The 22,197-nt window shown below is 36.2% G+C and overlaps 1 protein-coding gene across 2 annotated transcripts in view; it reads left to right on the top strand.

Annotated features, from left to right (window-relative positions):
• dip2ba (disco-interacting protein 2 homolog Ba) overlaps nt 1–22,197 on the top strand; it is a 66,246-nt gene that overhangs the window by 34,823 nt on the left and 9,226 nt on the right. The window contains exons 2-27 of one of the 2 annotated variants that reach the window (XM_073822602.1): nt 3,377–3,448; nt 4,763–4,900; nt 7,607–7,732; nt 8,027–8,266; nt 8,556–8,702; nt 10,580–10,699; nt 11,968–12,165; nt 12,779–12,870; nt 12,963–13,073; nt 13,159–13,282; nt 13,389–13,498; nt 13,585–13,687; nt 15,142–15,206; nt 15,314–15,407; nt 15,549–15,668; nt 15,755–15,869; nt 15,956–16,095; nt 16,311–16,447; nt 17,155–17,235; nt 18,596–18,723; nt 18,808–18,922; nt 19,137–19,338; nt 19,651–19,763; nt 21,231–21,254; nt 21,825–21,905; nt 21,985–22,108. In XM_073822602.1, coding sequence (XP_073678703.1) covers nt 3,377–3,448; nt 4,763–4,900; nt 7,607–7,732; nt 8,027–8,266; nt 8,556–8,702; nt 10,580–10,699; nt 11,968–12,165; nt 12,779–12,870; nt 12,963–13,073; nt 13,159–13,282; nt 13,389–13,498; nt 13,585–13,687; nt 15,142–15,206; nt 15,314–15,407; nt 15,549–15,668; nt 15,755–15,869; nt 15,956–16,095; nt 16,311–16,447; nt 17,155–17,235; nt 18,596–18,723; nt 18,808–18,922; nt 19,137–19,338; nt 19,651–19,763; nt 21,231–21,254; nt 21,825–21,905; nt 21,985–22,108 — 3,120 coding nt within the window. The remainder of the gene's footprint in view (nt 1–3,376; nt 3,449–4,762; nt 4,901–7,606; nt 7,733–8,026; nt 8,267–8,555; nt 8,703–10,579; nt 10,700–11,967; nt 12,166–12,778; nt 12,871–12,962; nt 13,074–13,158; nt 13,283–13,388; nt 13,499–13,584; nt 13,688–15,141; nt 15,207–15,313; nt 15,408–15,548; nt 15,669–15,754; nt 15,870–15,955; nt 16,096–16,310; nt 16,448–17,154; nt 17,236–18,595; nt 18,724–18,807; nt 18,923–19,136; nt 19,339–19,650; nt 19,764–21,230; nt 21,255–21,824; nt 21,906–21,984; nt 22,109–22,197) is intronic. The other variant, XM_073822603.1, reaches the window with a different exon arrangement.

The raw sequence follows: 22,197 nt of genomic DNA, 5'->3' as shown, positions 1-22,197 counted from the left end.
TATTTTCTCTTTTGGACTATATGTAAACATCCTTTGTGTGAAATATCTTATTCAGGTCAGTACTAAATAAAAAATAACATGGATTTTGTATGAGCCCTCTTATTTTTCTAAAATAATTAACATTTTGCAGATTCTGCAAGGTGTATGTAAATTTTGTGTCTTTTTATGTTCCACTCAGAAGTGGAAAAATATAGGTTTAGATCGAAGTGAAAACAATGACAGAATTTCATTTGGGGTGAACTATCCCTTCAAATTGAAGACTTATCCAGAATATCATATATTTGGGGGTAACCAAATAAGTAAGCAGCACTATATGACACTAAAAGTGCCAGTAGGTGGCAGCAAATATCTGCTCCAAATGAGAGATTCATTGAATCATTAATTCAAATGATTCGCTTAAAGAAACGGACTCATTTAAAAATAAAGCAAGTCACTATTGTGTCTAAAATGTAAATCGCTCAATATTAACTTGTTTGTTGTTGCCCTGTAAAATCAGTATTACATTCGTGATCGCGCTAATACGCTATGATAATTGGTGAAACAGCATTCTTGTATGTGTGATGTTGTTGAACTATATCATATATTATACAAATAAGAAAACAAAAAACCATACAGGGATATTTTTTGCTTTCATAACTTATTTGGGCTTTCTAACTATATTCTAATAGGCTTGATTACACAGTGAATGTGTTTGGACTTTTAAGATGTGTTTTTGTTTGTTTTTTGCATATACTCAGACATACTTGATAGTATCAGCTTGTGTATCGTTAAAAACAACAATTGCGATATTATCATAGACAATACATATTGCACACCCCTAAACCTTGGCACCTCTCCAGAACACTTTATTAACACCTTACCAACACCCTGGCTGCTCTCCAAAACACCATATTAACACCACAATAACCAAGCAACTAGGCAACGCCCTGGCAACATCCCATAATACCCTAGCATGTTGTATGACTGAGCAGCAAACACATCATCTTCAGAAAATACGAAATGTGAATGTATACTCACATTAATAGTTTGTTCTGCTGTAGTATTTTTTAAAGAAGGAATATTGTATGTGTGTCACACACTGAGCAGAGGGGGCAGGAAAGGGCTGTTGTGTTTCTAGGCCACATTCTTAAGCAGAGAGAGTAACCAGGCATGAAGTCTGCACTCAATGCGGCCCGTCCCTTCTCATACAACCACAGAAAGAGCCATCTCTCTCTCTCTTTCTGTCTTTGTGCCTCTCTGCTTTCTCTCTCTTCTCTTTGCTTCTCATAGCTGAACTGGCCCACTTGGCCCCTCTGACCTGCCTCCTTTTCACTTCCTTTGTCTGCGAAGTTCATGTGACATGTTGCATGTTGATGTTTCAGCATAAACACCATTGTGTGTAATCTTATCACCTGAAGCTGACAGCTGTGTCCTAGACGGACCAGATCTGGTTTAGAAAAATACCAGGAGCCTTGTTGTATCTTATGGAAAAACAGCAGTCGTCAGCAGATCTGTCACTCCTGGTTGTGTTTAGCCCGATTTGGCTGTTTAACGTGTGTTGCCTCAGACTCGCCACAGGCCATGAGGTGTGAATCTCATCCAGCCGTGTCACTGGAGTTTAGGATCTACTTGTTTGCCACAGCTTAGAGGAGAAACGTGTGTGTTTGTGTGTGTATGGGTGTTTTGTGTGAGTTTGAGGAGCTCTCAGAGTGGACTTTAACCACCCTGATGGTAGTAGGCCAAAAACTACTTTAAGAGAAATGAGAAAATGAACAGGATGAAGGAGGATCCATGTGATTGTGACTCACATGGCCGTCTCTTCTGTTTTTGTGCTCGTTCTGTTTGTTTTTCCTTAATTTTACGGAACCGCTAGCCTGCAAATGAACGTTCCGTCATTATTTACTCACTCTCATGTTGTTTAAAACCTTATGACTTTCCTCTTTCTGTGGGATGCGCAAGGAGAAATGTTTTAAATGTACTGGCCACTGTTTACATTACAATAAAAAGTGAATGGGGATCTAAGCTACCAAGCTTCAAAGTAACTCTTAGAACTCTTTTTGAAATACAGTCAATATAAGTATGTTCCAGGTTTTCTGAATTTGAAAGCTTTAAGGGAGGAACAGCGTGAAAGTCATGCTGTTCCACATCCATATCCATTCAAATTTAGTGGCTTCAAGTAGTTGCTTGATCAATTATGAAGCAGGTTTGAATATACGTGTAAGTGCAAATGAGATATGAGGCGAAGATAAGTGAATATTGATTTTTGTTGTCATGTAACTTTAGAAGATTTAAAATATAACGTATAGTCTCATGCAGTGTTGTTATGGGTAATTAGAACTGTTACAGTTTTGTTGAATTGAAACTGAAATAAAGCTAAAGTAATGTAAAGGTTATATGAAAAATGTAAACTTAAACAAAAACAGTTTGAAAGAAATGTTTGGTTGGCCACTATCTAAAAAAATAAGTTGAAGTACTAAAATGACTAAAACTGAAATAATAAATCAAAATATGTAGATACATTAAAAACAAAAAAATGACAAAACCACAAATCATAAATCTTGAAGTATATATTTAAATAAACTTAAAGTAAAAATCTTAGCTAATTCAAAATATGAATAAATACTATAATGGTAAAATAACACTAAAATATAAATGTAACCCTGGACCACAAAACCAGTCATAAGGGTCAGTTCTTTGAAATTGAGACATTTATACATCAAAAAAAGCTGAGTAAATAAGCTTTCCATTGATGTATGTTTATTTAAAAATCTGGAATCTGAGGGTGCAAAAAAATCGAAATATTGAGAAAATTGCCTTTAAAGTTGTCCAAATGAAGTTCTTAGCATTGCATGTTAATAATCAAAAATTAAGTTTTGATATATTTACGGTAGGAAATTTACAAAAATTCTTCATGGAACATAATCTTTACTTAATAATATTGTAATGATTTTTGGCTAAAGGAAAAATCTATAATTTTGACCCATACAATGTATTTTTACAAATACACCTGTGCTACTTAAGAACTGAAAACTGAATATATATACATACCATTAAATAAACAGTTGAGCAGTGACTTTTATGGTGCTATTTTGCCATTTTAGGGCTTGACAGTTCCAGTCCCCATGACAGATTGACCCTTTCTTTAGCATTTCTCCTGCTGTGTTGCCAAAGACATTAAGACGTATGTTAACCTTAAGTTTAAGCAATAGTAGGGAAGTTTTGCTTTAGCAATAACCACTAATTATGAAATATGCGGCGAGTGACTTGTTATTGTGTGTATTCTCTGTTTACCAGTCATCACAAAGCCAGAAAGCTCAGTTTATGGTTGTAGACGTGCAGCCCCATCACATCTCAAACAAAGTATTTACTTGTGTCTTTCTGTGTTTTGTTTTTACAGGTGACATCACGCAGAAAGGCTATGAAAAGAAACGAGCTAAAATTCTCGCACCATTCGTACCACAGACCCAAAGTAAGACTCACCACACAGACTTCCTGTCTGCTAATTTTCCTCCTCCGTTTCTTCTTTTGCATGCCACACAGTGCCATCATCACACTGGTCGAGTCAATTAAATGTAATGTAGAAGTGTCACATTGCATTAATTATGTTGTGCTATTTTAACCCACTTCCATGAAACATGTATCTGAGATTTTTTTTTGTTTTGTTTGCAAATATGTTGCTCCATGCTGCAGCCTAATGGTGATCTGTAGAACTTCACCTGCTGTAGGCATCAATCTCTTCATTAAGAGACTGCATTTTAAAAATAAGCTGGACAATTGAAATTGTCTTGCGGCCGAAACCGCCATTAGTAAACCATCTTCTTATCTGGAAACTTTGAGTAATTTGATTCTTTTCCGATCATCACACTTCTCAGGGTCTTTCCGGCCTGTTAATGTCCACACACAAACAAATACGCACATACATATAGGCTTCCTGTAAGCAGCAGCCCACTGACAGACATGAAAGAGGAACTGAAATAGGTGACTAAATTTTATCGGTGGGTTTTGACAATTCATTGACCTCACCATTGACGTCCTCATTTCATACTTTCATGAACCTTTAAAGAACCATTGCATATTGTTTACAAAATGTGACCCTGGACCACAAAACCATAAGGGTCTTTTTTTTTAGTTGAGATTTATACATCATCTGATAGCTGAAAGCTTTTCATTGATGTATTGTTTTTTTAAGATATTTGTTGCAATATTTGGTTGAGAAACAACTTTTGAAAATGTGGAATCTGAGGGTGCAAAAAAAATCAAAATATTGAAAAAAAATTGGTTTTAAAGTTGTCCAAATTAAGTTCTTAGCAATTTATATTACTAATCAGAAATTAAGTTTTTATATATTTATATAGGAAATTTACAAAATATCTTCATGAAACACCATCTTTACTTAATATCCCAATGATTTTTGGCATAAAAGAAAAATCGATAATTTTGACTCATGTATTGTTGGCTTTTGCTACAAATATACCTTTGCTACTTACAACTGGTTTTGTGGTCCAGGGTCACAAATAGGTTTGACCTTATACACCAGATATGTTATTCTAGATATGTAGCCATATTTGTTGTCAAAACCCCTGATATCAAATGTGCCAGTGTCTTCAAAGGTGCCATTTTAATGCTTTGAAGTTAAAGTTCACCCCCTGCTGTCCATTCCTGCCCTGTCTGCGTTACTACTCTGATTTCGACCCATCCTCATACTGTATATGTACCATAAATATGTTATACAAATATGTTTACAGCTTTCTGTCATTATTTACTCACCCTGTGATCTTTATAGATGTGGATGTGAGCATCAAGTTGGCCCCAGGCCTTTCTTCAGACGCTACCTCTAGCCCTAACGTCATCCCTGTTGCCGCCCCACGGCAACATCGAGCTCACCGCAGCGGGGGAACACGAGATGACCGATACCGGTCAGGTAAGCAAAATCAGTTAGCCAGTACTCTAGTATTCAAAAACTTGGGGTTGGTAAGATTAAAAAAAAAAAAAAAAAAAATATATATATATATATATATATATATATATATATATATATATAAGCAGTCTCTCTAAAGCTACTTTTTTAAAATAATAAATACAGTAATATTTTGAAATATTTTTCCAGGGATGTAACGGTATTATCAATATCGTGGTATCGCGATAGCAAAACTGTCTCGATATGAAACGATAGGTCTTCCCGGGCAAAAAGTGTAGTTTTTAAAATATATTTAAGCTTCTTATTCTAACGTAAAAGATCTTTAAAGTTGTTTTGGACCATTATGCTTTGGCACAGTATCTGTCAAACGAACTAAAACCGAAAGCACAATATGGCTTAATCCCTTCATCAAGTCTGTTTTTGCTGCACATTTCAAAGCGAAGCGCACACCTTGTTCAGTTGATCTGCTCGTGATCCGGTGTTTTCCACGCCTCAGAACAGCTCAGTTCACAGTGAATGCAGTGAATTAGTTTATTGCATGTGCTGTGAGCAGTGATGGGAATAACGGCGTTAGAAATAAACAGCTTTACTAACTAACTGTTTTTCCCATTACAGACTGTCTCAGTGGCTGATGCTCACCAATTATTGTCCCCGTTTTTATTTAAGCAAATCTGTTCGAGTGAACGCAGACCTGATTAATATTCATGAACCCAGAATCTCATTAATCCTTAGTGCGTTTTATATAGAATTCGTAGTAGTTTTGTTATCTTATAAGTATTATTAAAGTATTCTCTTTTGTATAGAAACACTAAATGACAAACAATAACAGTATTAAGCACCACTACCAGTCCTGTCAACATGACAAATATGCATTCATACATGGTTATTGTAATTACTAAAGTTTTAATTACTAAAGTTTAAAGGAACACTCCACTTTTTTTGGAAATAGGCTCATTCTCCAACTCCCCCCGAGTTAATAAGTTGATTTTTACCGTTTTGAAATCCATTCAGCCGTTCTCCTGTTCTGGCGATATCACTTTTAGCATAGCTTAGCATAGATCATTGAATCCTATTAGACCAATAGCATCGCGTTCAAAAATGACCGAGTTTCCATATTTGTTGTATTTAAAACTTGACTCTTCTGTAGTTATATCGTGTACTAAGACCGGAGGAAATGCAAAGCTTCAATTTTCTAGGCTGATAAGATTAGGAACTACACTTCCATTCCGGCGTAATAGTCAAGGAAGTTTGCTGCCGTAATATGGCCGAAGCAGGCGGGGTATTATCAGAAATGAGTTCCCAGCTAGTTTAGCATTTGCACATGTGCTGCGTGGTATTACTGCTCCTGCTTCAGCCTTATTACATATATATATATATATATATATATTAGTCTGGTGAGTAAACCAAAAAATGTACTAGCCAATGCCGATTCTATTGCTAAGATGTCCGTAGGGGGTTAATAATATTTACAATAATTTATTGAATTTGATGGGTGTCTCTCACATTGTCCCACAGCAACATTAAAATAGATTAGTGTACAATGTTTTATAATACCAATACTTAATATTGTGGACAAGTTATTTGACATATTTGAACTTGTGAGTAACGTTACTGCAGTTCAAATTTCAAAATATCTCTTTCAAGTTTAGAAATTAGGAAATAAGTTTTGTAGTTTTCCCTACTTTAGTGGACAGCAAAAATAATATATCTATGAAATAAACTTAAATTTAAAATTTTATTTTACAGTGCAATTGTTTTACAATATATGGCTATTACTGTAATAGGAATAACATTAATATAAAGTTGTATTGGTTTGGCTTCCTAAAACACCAGTGTGACTGTAATTTAGACTGTATACCACAAATAAAGAGGGTTGAGTCCCCTTTAAAGTTCAGGTACAAGTCAATTCACTGACTTTTTTCTGACTAAAGTTTTCTTTAAAATGTACAAAATTGTCTTTCCATGTCTTCATTTGTCCGTTTTTTTTTTTTTTTGTTTTTTTATTGTTTCAAATACAATATATTCATGTGATGAACTTTCAGCAGCCATTATCCCAGTCTTAAGTGTCACGTGATCCTTCAGAAATCTTTCTGATATGCTGTTTTTAAGCTCAAGAAACATTTATTGTTATTGTTATAAATGTTAAAAACAGTTGTGCTGCCTAATATTTTTGAGGAAACAGTTTTTCAGCATTCTTTAAAGAATAGAAGCTACAAAAGAACAGCATTTATTTGAAATAGTTATATTTGTAACTTTTGTCACTTTTGATCGATTTAAATGCATCCTTGCTGAATAGAAGTATTCATTTCTTTAAAGAAAAAGTTTGGAGTCTTAGTGACTTGCTGGTTCGGTTAGCAAACGTTACCAATAAAGAAAGAAGGTTTTTGTCCCCTAATGGTGTGTTTACCAGAAACTACTAACCAGCCAAACCTCAAGTCGCTTCGCAAACCAGGCCCAAATAAACATACATTGTGTTTCTGAATGCCTTAATGTCAAACACACAACTCTCTCAAACGTATTTGTCACCACAAAGAGACATTTCTTTGTCCCTACATGAGTCAGTTTAGTAACTACAGTCACTGTTTGGTGACATTTCTGGATGTCTCATCTGCCTCCTGTCAATTGCCATTGTGTAAATGTTTTTCTCTTCGTTTGTCTTTCTGTACTCTTCGTTCTTTCTTCTGGACGTCCTTTCTGTCCGTCTGCTAGATATCCACACAGAGGCTGTGCAGGCAGCTCTGGCCAGGCATAAAGAGGAGAAGATGGCCCTTCCCATGCCCACTAAGCGTCGTTCAGCCTTCGTCCAGTCTTCTGCAGAAAACTGCACTCCTCCCGGTGAGTCCTGCTTCGCCCACAAGCCTTCTGCTGCTCCTTCTGTCTAGATCTCGCTGACCAGCAGGGTCTCTGAAAATACAGGCACACCCGAACCTTAAGGGCACACCCTGGCATTCATATGAGAACGGGAACACATATATATATAGCAAATTTGATACATGCGAATAATTTAAGTAACCACACTCTATTAAGGCATTTTATCAACGTGTGCAACTCCCTTTTGTTGTCTTATGCATTTAGTTTTCTGTGCATAAATAGCTTTTTAACTGTTGCTGTATATGTGTGTTCCCACAGATACATCGTCGGCGTCAGAGGACGAGGGCTCCCTGCGGAGGCGTCAGGCCGCAATCAGTGCAATGCTGGCTCAGAATCTCCAGAGTCCCGAGTACTGGATCAACCGTTCTGTCCAGAGCTCCTCCACCTCCTCCTCCGCCTCCTCCACTCTCTCTCATGGAGACGGCAAAACTCACAACCACAACCACAGCCAGGGTCAGACCAGCGTGCTCGCCGACGTACTGGCACACACCCGCATAGGTACTGCAGGATAATGAATCACACATACACACATGTTCAGGTGCTGAATCATAGACAATATACACTACTAAGATACACACACAAAAGAGCTTTAGCTTTGTGGTTGTCTCAAACTTACGTAGGCACTTTCTGACTTCTAATGATCTGGTCAAGAGAAAACAAAGCCAAAGTAAATAATAATTTCCATTAATACTGACTATTCAAACTGGTTTGTTCAGTTGTGCTTCATATGCGCATGTGAACGGGTTCACCGGATGAATCACTGTGCTGTCGTGTGTCCTCACTGCAGAGAGCAGCAGCAGCAGCAGCGTTCCGCCTGACGTCACATCCACGGTGCCTCAGGACAGGAACTCCAGAGTGGACCTGCCACCCAACATCGTAGTGAAGGGCATGAGCCGCGGCCAGAGCCGCTCCAGCATGATGGACACTGCCGGCGGTATGGGCAACATTGCATATCTAGTTCTGAATTTAATCCCAACGTTGTGATATTTGATTCAAAGCAAAATCTTATGAAAATATTAAGATTTGTCCTATCAAGCATTGCTAATAATGTACTCCTATTAGTTTAGGTATTTGTGTGATTTTTGGTGTTTTTTCTTGTCCAAATACGGTTTCTTTTAACATCCCATATTAACATTTGGTAGATAGCTGGATAGGTTTAATTGGAAACTTATACAGTTGAGGTCAAAAGTTTACATCCCTCTTTTAGAATCTGCAAAATATTATTTTACCAAAATAAGAGAGATCATACAAAATGCATGTTATTGTTTATTTAGTACTGACCTCAATAAGATATTTCACATAAAAGATAGTCCACAAGAGAAAATAATAGTTGAATTGATTTTTCAAAAGTTTACATCCCCTTGATTCTTAATATTGTGTTTTTACTTGAATGATCCACAGCTGTTTTTTGTTTTTGTTTTATAGTTGTTCACGAGTCCATTGTTTGTCCTAAACAGTTAAACTGCCTGCTGTTCTTCAGAAAAATCCTTCAGGTCCCACAAATTCTTTGGTTTTCCAGCATTTTTGTGTAGTTAAACCCTTTCCAGCAATGACTGTATGATTTTGAGATCAATCTTTTCACAACTGAGGGACTCATATGCAACTATTACAGAAAGTGCAAATGCTCACTGATGCTCCAGAAGGAAAAACGATGCATTAAGAGCTGGGGGTGAAAACTTTTGAACAGAATGGAGATGTGTAAATTTTTTCATGTTTTGGCTAAATATCAATTTTTTCATTTTGTATTGCCCTTCAGATGCAACAGAAAATAGTTACATGTTTCCCAGAAGACAAAATAAGTGATTTACTATGATCCTCAAATTCAAAAAGTTTTCACCCCCAATTCTTAATGCATGGTATTTCCTTCTGGAGCATCAGTGAGCATTTAAACCATCTGTAATAGTTGCAAATGAGTCCCTCAGTTGTCCTCAGCGTGGTTCAAATATACAAAAATGCTGGAAAAACAGCATTGTTTTTCTGAAAAATAGCAGGCAGTGAAACTGTTCAGGACAAACAAGGGACTCATGAACAACTATTAAGATATTTTTGATGAAATCCATAAGCTTTCTGACTCTAATAGACAGCAACACAACTGACACGTTCAAGGCCCAGAAAGGTAGTAAGGACATCGGTTAAAAAATCCATTTGAAATCTGTTGCTCAACCTTAATTTTACAAAGCTACAAGAATGGTTTTAGTGTGCAAAGAAAACAAAAATAATGCCTTTATTCGGCAATTTCATCTCTTCCGTGTCAGTCTTCGACACTTTCAGGAGAGTACAACAATTCTCGTAGCTTCATAAATCTTATCCATAAAGCTTATCCAGTAATCACAAGCTATTTTAAAAATAATGTGCATTTCATCATTTTTCACTTCCTTTTAAATATAAAAGTGATGCCTGGTTCACTGCTAGTGTTCATTTGTACTATTCACTTCCTGAACAAGCAACATAAACCATTTCCTGTCAATGCCATTTTTAGAGGGTTTATAAATTGGCGTGGTGGTTATGTGCTTCTATTAACATTTTAATGTTTTGCTCTCTCTTTGTTCGTGATGCCATCTGACTGTAGGAAAAGGTAGGGGTGGAGGGGTGTTTGGTGCAGTGCAGTGACACCCAGTGGTTTTGTCCTCCCAACCTGATCCTATATAATCCCATGTTGTGTTCCAGCTTGTTGATGGTTTCTGTGTTGTGACAAACCTCCTGATTGAATCATCTGTATTTGCTTTGACTCTGTCTGTTCCACATGGTGTCCTTTGACCAGGTCACATTCCTGTAATATGAACAGGTGAATGAGAATATTTCTGTCAACAGGTGTTCCAGCACACAGTCGTGTCTCCACCAAAATACAGCAGCTGCTCAACACGTTAAAAAGACCCAAGCGGCCTCCGCTCAACGAGTTCTTCGTTGATGACACTGAAGAGATTGTGGAAGGTACGAAGCTATTTTTGGTGCCACACTACATTCATTGATTTTATAATTTAATGCTACATTTTTTTTTTTGGTCACAAATTATATCAGAATAGCAATTTGAGTGGGAAAAAACCTTAGAAAAATTAACATTTATTTGATTTGTCATCATTTTGCTTTAATAACAGCAGCATGGAGCTGCATGAACTTCACAAGTTTGTGTAAAACCTAATTATGTTCTCCAACATGATTTAAAAACTATTTAAAGAGCTTAAAGAGTCCATCCAAAAATAAAAATTCTGTCATTGATTACTCACCCTCATGTTGTTTGAAACCTGTAAGACCTTTGTTCATCTTCGGAACACAAATTAAGATATTTTTGATGAAATACGATAGCTTTCCGACCCTGCATAGACAGCAACACAACTACCTCGTTCAAGACAAAGAGAGGTAGTAAGGACATTGTTAAAATAGTCGAAGAAAGAAGGTCTTACAGGTTTGGAGCTACACTGCCGCTCAAAAGTTTGGTATCAGTAAGATTTTTAATGTTTAAAAAAAAAAAAAAAAAAGTCTCTTATGCTCATCAAAGTATCAAATTTATTTGATCAAAAATACAGGAAAAAGTAATACTATGAAATATTATTGCAAAATAACAGTTTTTTATTTTAATGTACTTTAAAATATAATTTATTTCTGTGATGCAAAGCTGAATTTTTATAAACCATTACTCCAGACTTCAGTGTTACGTGATTCTTCAGAAATCATTCTAATATACTGATTTATTACTTTTATTATCAATGTTGAATATTTTTTTGGAACCTGTGATAGTTTTTTCAGGATTTTTTGATGAATAAAAGGTTGAAAGAAACAGCATTATTCAAAATAGAAATCTTTTCTAACAATGTAAGTCTTAACAATCACTTTTTATCAATTTAAATGTTTCCAACACTGATAATAATCAGCATATTAGAATAATTTCTGAAGGATCATGTGACACTGAAGACTGCAGTAATAATGCTAAAAATTCAGCTTTGCATCACATTATATCTCAAACTATATTAAAATAGAAAACCACTATTTTAAATTATATTAACATTTCACAATATTAACATTTTTTTTTTATTCTGTATTTTTAATCAAAAAATGCAGCCTTGATGAGCACAAAAGTCTCCTTTAAAAAGCATTAAAAATCTTACTGATCCCAAACTTTTGAGTGACAGTTTATTTAATGAGTGACTTATGACAATTTATGACCTGACTGTAACTATATTCTTTGTCATCTTCACTTGCAGTTCCCCAGCCAGACCCCAACACACCCAGGCCAGAGGGGCGACAGATCATTCCAGTAAAGGGAGAGCCACTAGGGGTGGTCAGTAACTGGCCTCCAGCTCTGCAAGCATCACTGGCACGATGGGGAGCAACACAGGCCAAGAGTCCAGCCCTCACTGCCCTGGACATCACCGGCAAACCACTCTACACCCTTACCTATGGTAAGATGTCACATGTGTCAAATTGGCACAAGTAGTTTTGTAATGTTTTAATGGAATAGTTTACCTGAAAATGAGAACTGTCATTATTTACTCACCCATATGTCATTAAAAACCTGTATGCTATTATATTTATGATTTGTTGGACTAGTTTTTTAATGTTATTGTGACCCAAGACAACAAAACCGGTCATAAGGATCATTTTTTTTATGTATACCATTTATATCATCTGAAAACTGATGAATAAGCTTGTTATGATACGACAATATTTGGCCGATATACAACTAGTTGAAAATCTGGAATCTGAGAGTGCAAAAAAATAAAAAAAATATTGAGAAAATCCCCTTTAAAGTTGTCCAAATTAAATTCTTAGCAATGCATATTACTAATCAAAAATTAAGTTTTGATATATTTACTGTATGAAATTTACAAAATATCTTCATGGAACATAATCTTAATATCCTAATGAGTTTGACATATAAGAAAAATGTATCATTTTGACCCATACAATATATTGGCTTTTGCTACAATATACCTGTGCTACTTAAGACTGGTTTTGTGGTCCAGGGTCACATTTTGTCTTTAATAAGCTTCTGTCATCCTTTGATCTCTGTAGGTAAACTGTGGAGTCGCAGTCTGAAGTTGGCGTACACGCTGTTAAACAAACTTGGCACCAAAAACGATCCAGTTCTGAAACCCGGAGATCGAGTAAGATTTCAAAACACGGTACTTGGTACACTACAATCATATTCTGCTCTCAGCTCAAGGCTGTATCTTATTCTCCATGTTTCTCCTTTTAGGTTGCATTAGTTTATCCCAATAGTGACCCTGGGATGTTTTGGGTGGCCTTTTATGGGTGCCTTCTCGCCGAGGTCATTCCTGTCCCGATAGAGGTGCCTTTATCTCGGAAGGTATGCGAGAAGATTAAATATGAACATCTCTTTAAACATGATATTAGCTAGATGAAATGTTTACAGTTGTTTGTCTGATTTTTAGGACGCAGGAAGTCAGCAGATAGGCTTCCTATTGGGCAGCTGTGGTGTGGGTCTCGCTCTTACTAGTGAAGTGTGTCTAAAAGGGCTTCCAAAGACCCAGAATGGAGAAATAATGCAATTTAAAGGTAAGCTCCCTGTTGCTTTTTCTCATTTTACTACGTTGCCTTTTCAGATTCATCATTAAGTTTTTTTTGAAGCTGTGGAATGAAAGCCTAACCTGTTTTCTTACAGGATGGCCTCGGCTCAAATGGGTGGTCACCGATACCAAGTATCTCACCAAACCCTCCAAGGACTGGCAGCCGCACATACCTACTGCAAACACTGACACTGCTTACATAGAGGTGAGTGCAGGCAGGAAAGTTCACGTGTGTTTAGATGAGTAAGAATCCTTACGATCTGTTTAATTCTGTAATTTGTGTGTTTTCAGTACAAGGCCTCTAAAGAGGGTACAGTGATGGGAGTGGCTGTGTCGAAAATCTCCATGCTGACACACTGTCAGGCTTTAACGCAGGCCTGTAATTACTGTGAAGGTAAGAGCTACACTACTGCTGTAAAACAATACACACTGAAACCTGTTATTGCAATAGCACAGCACTGAGCGACTCTTAAAGGCTTTAGAATTAAGGAGTGAGATAAATTAATTTATATCCAGTGCTTAATCATAGATTATATTTCATTAGATTTATACTGATTAGATACATTTTCAAAATAGCAGTTTGAAGTTGGGATTACTCGATTTCTGTGTAATTTTTCTTTATTTAATTCTTTATCAAATTGTTATCCTATGGAAGCCTGTTTTCACCACTGAATAATAATAAAATAAAATAAAGGTAATTCTCTCAATTCTGGCAATTGCGAGTTTACATCTAGCAATTCAGACTTTTTTCTCAGAATTGTGAGATATAAACCCACAGTTGTGAGTTATAAAGTCAGAATTGCAGTTTTCTGAGAAATTAAGTTAGAATTTTAATTTTCTCACTATTGGAATTCTGGCTCTTTTCTCTCAACTCTGCCTCTTTTTTTTTTTTTTTTTTTTTCTCTTTTCTTTTTTTTTTGAATTGAGACTAATTTCAAAAAAATACTTTTTCTCAGCATTGTAACAATTCTCACTTTATAACTTGCAATTTTGTGTTATAAGCTCAGAATTGTTTATCTTTTTTTTTGCAAAGTAGTTTATATCTTTTTTTCTCATAATTTCAAGTTCATAACTTTTTTTCGTAATTCAGATTTTTTGTTAGATATAAACTTGCAATTTTGAGGAAAAAGTCAGAATTGCGAGTTTATATATCTTTTTTCTCACAATTGCAAGTTTATATCTTGGAATTCTGACTTTTTCTCCTAATTCTGCCTTTTTTCCATAGTTACGAGATATAAACTTGCAATTCTGAAAAAAGAAAGTCAGATATTTGAATTTATATATCGCTTTTTTTTCTTGCAATTGCGAGTTTATATCTTGGAATTCTGACTTTTCTCGTAATTCTTACCTTTTTCCAGAATTGTGAGATATAAACTTGAAATTCTGAGAAAAAAAGTCAGAATTGCAAGTTTATATACCATTTTTTATATCTTGGAATTCTGACTTTTTTCTCGTAATTCTGCCATTTTTCCGGAGTTGCGAGATATAAACTTGCAGTTCTGAGGGAAAAAAAGTCAGAATTGCGCTTTGTTATATCCTTTTTTCCCCAGGATTTCAGAGTCAGAAAGTGCAGGTTTGTATCACGCAATTCTAAGAAAAAAGGTCAGAAGTGTGAGAAAAGGTCCCAATTGCCTTTTTTTTAATTCATTATACAATGGCAGAAACGACCTTCCATATTATCCAGACTAATTGTTGTATTTAAAGTATAACATTACCTATATATATACTATATATAGTTACAACCTATACATAGTTATCAATAATATAATATAAAATTACTAAACATTGTGCTAGTATAGTAATGTACTTTTTTCTAAGACAATTGTGTTTTTCTGTATTCATTCTTAGGAGAAACACTGGTTAATGTCCTGGATTTCAAGAAAGACTCAGGCCTTTGGCATGGAGTTTTAGCGGTGAGTTTGATTCCTCTGAATGTTTCAGTTTTGTGAGTTCTTTTCATTTTTACAGACTTCCCCCATGACTTCCGATAGTTAACCTCCATGTTTGCGTGTTCTTACAGAGTGTCATGAACAGGATCCACACTATTAGTGTGCCATACTCTGTCATGAAGGCTTGTCCACTGTCCTGGGTGCAGAGAGTTCATGTTCACAAAGGTAAAAACATCCTTAACGTATGTTACAGCAATCTGTCTGATGATCAATCATGTAGAAAGCAACGTATCAAAATATTTTAAAAATATCAATAGTTCTGTGCTACAGTATCCAAATGTCTTTCATTGATATGTGTCCGCACAGCTCGTGTGGCCTTGGTGAAATGTAGAGACCTGCACTGGGCTATGATGGCTCACAGAGATCAGAAGGACACCAATTTGTCTTCCCTGCGCATGCTGATTGTAGCTGACGGGGCCAATCCTTGTGAGTAAACAAGCTATGGGAAATAGCTTGAAGTGGCTGTATTTATATATTTCAGTGCAAATAAACAATCTATATTTCTGTTTTAGGGTCTGTGTCTTCATGTGACGCCTTCCTAAACGTGTTTCAATCTCATGGGTTGAAACCTGAGATGATCTGCCCATGTGCTTCCTCCCCTGAGGCCATGACAGTAGCCATTCGCAGGTACCTGCATGTATCAAGAGCTATGCACATCATAATTATACACTTAATTGTTGTAGATATGCTTTAAAGTCACTTTATGTGTTTAGGCCCGGGGCTCAGGGCACTCCGCTCCCTGCCAGGGCCATTCTGTCAATGGCAGGACTCAGTCACGGGGTGATTCGGGTCAACACAGAGGATAAGAACTCTGCCCTTACCGTGCAAGATGTAGGACATGTCATGCCTGGAGGTGAGACTCCATAACTATTTGAAAATTTTACTGTAGATCATGTACGCGTGGCGTGAACGGTCGGCAGTTTGATTCCACCTTGCAAACTACTAATGTGTATTGGTAACAAATTTAGAAAAATGCACAAAATTTAGTTTTTTTAATACATAAGTATAAATAAATAAATAGGCACAGAAGTGTCTAAAACAATCTGTTTTTTAATTTCTGAACCACAGCTCTGATGTGTATTGTGAAGCCTGATGGGCCGCCCATGCTCTGTAAGACTGATGAGATCGGAGAGATAGTGTTAAACTCGCGTGCTGGTGGCACCATGTACTACGGCCTGCCTGGGGTGACCAAGAACACTTTTGAGGTATGGATAAAATGCATGTAAAGTAATATTTATGCAGTCAATACACCAATACAAGGTGCTTAAAGTGCTTGAAGGCCTGGAAAACCCTTGAAAAAATTCACTGGTTCGAAGTGCTCCAATTGGTTCGCGTATCGCAAATCATTTGTTTCAGATCAGGATTTCAAATCACATATTGTGAATCATTCGATTTAGATCGGAACGACGCGTATTGCGAATCGTTCGTTTTTACATCATAACGGGTTTGTGAATCATTCACAAATTGAATGATTTCAAATCAAATGATTCACGATAATTGATTCTTTCAGATCAGAATTTTGCCAATCTTTTTTTTTTTTTACTTAAACATTAGAAAACATCAAACCATTAGGACAGTACAGTTATAAAAACAAACAGAAAAAAGAAAGTATACACAAATCCCTTAAGAAAATTAACTGTGGTTTCACTATAGTAAAGGTGTAGTAATACTTCAGTTGTAATACTTCGCATGTGCCTCACTTTATTTTTGCCCTTTTTTATTAGTATATTTTTATTTATCTATTTCTCTTTTTTTTTAGAATTTGGAATAAAAGTCGATTGACAAAAAGTAGTGCTTGAAAAGTCCTAAATAAAAGTCTTGGAATTTCATTTTACAGTATCTGTATGAACCCTGATACACAGAATACACACATTCACTTAAAATAATGCCTCAATGACCTTATTTGCTGCAGGTGATTCCTGTAAACTCTGGTGGTACCCCTATTGGAGACGTTCCCTTCACACGCACTGGACTGTTGGGCTTTATAGGTCCGGTAAGTAACAGTATAGTAGACGTTGTTGCATTGTACATGGAACCCCATTAAGACTTGTATTCGTGTGACTTGTATTCGTTAGTCTGATGTCACGTGTCACCGCTTCCGTGTCCAAACGCTCTATCAGATGCCACGAGAAAACAACAAACTGTGCTAATATACACTCACAATGTGATATAATACTACCAAAAAATTTGAATCCTCCCCTTTAACTCCATACCGAAATCCCAGACAGCCAGAAAATGAAAATATACATATAAATAAATAAATATTACAATTATTTGAGTTTGGGATTCTGTGAGCATGGAGACTATAGTGTACACCATGAGTTTGAAAAGGTTTAGCTTAAATGTTTAATATGAGTAAAAAATGTTCTGGAAAGAGACCCGGAAACAGCATTTGTTGGACGCATTACATCACCACTTAACAAGCGGATAGCTTAATATAATGTAAATGATGTATCTTACTGAAATATTTAGTAGAAAGCCAGTGATATATTTATGTAATTTTTAAAAATCCACATCATTTTATACATATTTTGGACTATGGGGTCATGATTATTTCAATAACGTCAAATGGTTGCACTGGCGCTACCTATTGCTATTTTTACCTCAACACAAGTCGGAAAATAAATTATTGATACGATGCCACATTGTGTGGATTTTGATTGTAATTTTCAGTCGAAGGGCAACAAGAGAAGCGATGTAAGTCTTCACTGCTTTCCCAGCAATAAGAAAAGGAGAAATGACTGAGAAGATGCCTGTGGACAAATAAAACTTTCTTAAGACCCGTGTCTTTGTTCTCTCCACTTTAGCCCTGATGCCTTTGAGGCTTTTAGTAGACCACAGCTACTGAAAGAGCTTACAAATGGCAGAGACAAGAAACGCTAGATGCCATCCTGACAGGATGTACAGTAAACATGACAACGATTTGGGCTCGATGTTCGATTTAACGGCATTTGATTAAAACCTACGTTTACATTTAAGTTCTTTCAGTAGCTGTGGACACCATAACAGTATTTTATTTTCTGAGTTGTGTTGTGGTAAAAATAGCAACAGGCAGCATCAGTAGCTCACTGAGTCCAAAATATGTATAAAACGATATGGATTTTTTTTTAATAATGTAAATCTTTCATGGGTTTTCTACTACATATTTCAGTAAGATACATCATTTATGTTATATTAAGCCATACAAGTGTTAATACCCAGAGTTTCCTTTAACACATCTCTGCTTATACATACTGTATACAGACTACCATTCATTTGGGGTAAGTTAGATTACCTGTAGAACAAAGCTGATTTGCACATTAGTGATTTGGTATTTTGTCTTCTATTGAAAAAACTCTTCTCTGTGCCCTCAGGGAAGTTTGGTGTTTGTGGTTGGAAAGATAGAGGGTCTGCTTTCAGTCAGTGGGCGCAGACACAATGCAGACGACCTGGTGGCCACAGCGCTGGCGGTTGAACCAGTCAAAACTGTCTACCGCGGGAGGTACGAATGACGCAGAATTACAGGTGGAACTGTGTAGACTAATATAGCATGATGCGGTCCTGAGACTGTGTGTTGTTTACGCAGGATTGCTGTGTTCTCAGTCACTGTATTTTATGATGAGCGAATAGTGATTGTGGCAGAGCAGAGGCCTGATGCCAATGAAGAGGACAGTTTCCAATGGATGAGTAGAGTCTTACAGGTAATACACAAGCTACCCGTCATCCTTGGTGCACTGACCTCACTTAAAACGTGTTTAGTTTAGTCTAAAGTAGGTCATTGAGATGAATGGACCTATGCTGACATGTAATGAGCCAGATAACAATGACGAATTTACAGTATGCTATGCAATGATGCCATTTATAGATTTTGACTCAGTAATAGGTGTCATGACTCCCTGTTTTTTTCCCACACAGGCAATAGACAGTATCCACCAGGTGGGCTTGTACTGTTTGGCGCTGGTCCCTGCTAACACGTTACCCAAAACTCCTCTGGGTGGTATTCATGTGTCTGAGACCAAGCAGCACTTCCTGGAGGGATCTCTGCACCCTTGCAATATTCTGATGTGCCCTCATACGTGTGTAACCAACCTTCCAAAACCCAGACAAAAGCAGCCAGGTACTGTTGGTATCTAAATCAAAACCTAATAGATGTCTCACTCTTTCTTGAATTGGAGGGGAATAGCCTTCAAGCATCACATTAACTAAAAAATAGCTATGTTTTTACAGTTTATGTCCTTTTTATATTTAGTTTTTCTATTATTTAAAAAAAATTTTTTTTTTTTTATTTGTTCATTTATCTTATTTGAATTTATGTCTTATTATTTTTATGTTTTTATTTATCTTGCTCTTTATTATGCATCTGTAAATCACTTTAAATTACTATTATGTGTGAAATTTGCTATAAAAATAAACTTGCCTTTCCTTGCAGTGGGAGTCGGCCCAGCCTCCATCATGGTGGGCAACCTGGTGGCAGGAAAGAGGATCGCACAGGCTAGTGGGAGAGATCTTGGGCTCATTGATGACCAAGAGCAATCCAGAAAGGTTAGCCAAAGAATTCAGGACTACTTAGTAAAGTCATTATTGATATCCCTGAATTATGTTATGGAAGCCTGTTTCGGCCACTGAATAAAAAATAAAAAAAGGTTATATTTTCTCAGATTGCTTGATAGAAACTTGCGTGTTATAAAGTCAGAATTGCAAAATATAAACTCTGACAATTCTGACTTTTGGTTTCTTAATTGCGTGATATAAACTCACAATTGTGAGAAATTCATACTTTTTTCAAATGCAAGTTTATATCTTGTAATTCTGATTTTTTCCCCTCATAATTGTGAGATATAAACTCTCAGTTCTGACTTTTTTCTCACAAATACGAGTTTGTCTTGCAATTCTGACTTTTTTATCAGAATTGTGTGATACAAGCTCACAATTGCTAGATAAAAACCTCACAATACTGATATACACTCAATTCTGACTTCTTTTCTCAGACTTTTTTTTTTACAAATGCGAGTTTCTCTCACAATTCTCACAATTTTTTTCTTCTCAGAATTGTGAGATATAAACTCGCAATTGCGAAATATAAACTCACAATTCTGACTTTTATTCTCAGAATTATAAGATATAAACTCGCAATTCTGACTTCTTTTCTCAGAATTAAGATATAAACTCAAATCTGACTTTTTTTCTGCAAATGTGAGTTTGTCTCGCAGTTCTGATTTTCCTTTTCTCAGAATTGCAATTCTGACTTCTTTTCTCAGAATTGTGAAATATAAACTCAATTCTGACTTTTTTTCAGCAAATGCAAGTTTGTCTCAATTTTTTTTATCAGAATTGTGAGATATAAAGTTGCAATTGCGAGAAATAAACTTGGAATTGCAAGATAACTCACAATTCTGAATTTTCTTGCAAATGCGAGTTTATGTCTTGCAATTCTGACTTCTTTTCTCAGAATTGTGAAATATAAACTCGCAATTGCGAGTTATGAAGTCCAATTTTGAGGGAAAAAAAGACTGATATGTTCTCATAAATGGAAGTGTATATCTGACAATTTTGATTTAAGTTACTTGCATGTTATAAGGTCAAAATTGCAAAATTCAGCCAAAAAGAATTGTGAGTTTGTATTACGCAATTCTGAGAAAAAAGTCAGAATTGAGAGATAAAAAGCAATTATCTTTTTTTTTTTTTACATTTTTTATTCAGTGGCGGAAACAAGCTTCCGCATGATGTCCCAGGGCAATTTCAATAATGTCTCTCATCTTTATAATAGCTCTAAATAATAAAATCTATAACTGTACCATAATACACAACATCTCTATTATAATTACTTCAAACCTCCAGTTTCTGAGTACTTCCAGACACCACTGGGATTCCACCTTTCAATCTGGTTTAAATGATAGTGTCATTAACTCTAACTCAACACAAATAGAGAATTGGGGATGAAGAGAGTTGTCTCGTCTCCTCTAAGCTTGTGCTCTGGTCTGTCTTTTTCTCTCGTGCTCGGGGCTGTAGCTCTGTGTGTGGCCCACTAACATGGTAAGCCTGAATGCCAGCAACGCTCTGCTATTTGTGTGCGCTGAGCTTTAATTCCTCTTTGCAACCAGCCACAACAACAGCAACCTCAGGGCCTTACAGAGACAAAATACATGTTTAAAGTTATAGATTTTTATTAAAGAAATGTAGGTTTTACTTAAGACTTTATTAACTTAATATCTCAGAATTGTGACTTTATATTTGTCACAATTTGTCTTTATATCCTACAATGTGGCTTTATTTCCTGTTGTAAGTTTGGTCTCACAAGTACCTCTTTATTTTTCGTTAACGGAAAGCTTTTGCGCTGCATGGTGTGGTCATTATTGCCGCTGCCTGCATGAGTCCTGCTGTGGGTGTTTAAATATACAGACAAATTATGTGAACTATCATCCGCCCCTGATTTTAAAAACCTAAACCCCTTTTTTTATTTGCTGGCTTAGTAATGCTGTTTGCTGAAATAATGCTATTAGTTGATTTGTGTCTTCCTGTTATCATGTTCAAAACTAAGATTTCTGTTGTTTTGTGGTCTTTGTGTTGATAATAATTTGAGACCTGTCGTCTTCTGTCCTACAGCATCAGTTCCTATCTGAGGCCCTGCAGTGGAGAGCACAGACTGATCCAGATCATGTCCTCTATATGCTGCTGAATGCAAAGGTGACACATACAACCCCCATCAAACTGATCATTTAGTGAAACCGTTCTGTACTGAGACATTTCTTGCTTTGGCCTTTAGGGTGTAGCAGTGAGCACAGCCACATGTTCTCAACTGCACAAGCGGGCAGAGAAGATCACTGCAGCTTTGCTGGAACGAGGAGGAATTAACACTGGAGACAACGTAGTACTGCTTTATCCTCCTGGTAATGATGTCTATTTAAATTCTGCAAGCAAAAAAATTGGTCTGTTTTCTACTGCCAATATTGTACCAATGTTTTAAGTCAAAATGTCC

This window comes from Garra rufa, chromosome 18 (genome assembly GCF_049309525.1).
Source record: "Garra rufa chromosome 18, GarRuf1.0, whole genome shotgun sequence".
Lineage (NCBI taxonomy): Eukaryota > Metazoa > Chordata > Actinopteri > Cypriniformes > Cyprinidae > Garra > Garra rufa.
This window is presented reverse-complemented; position numbering and strand designations above follow the sequence as displayed.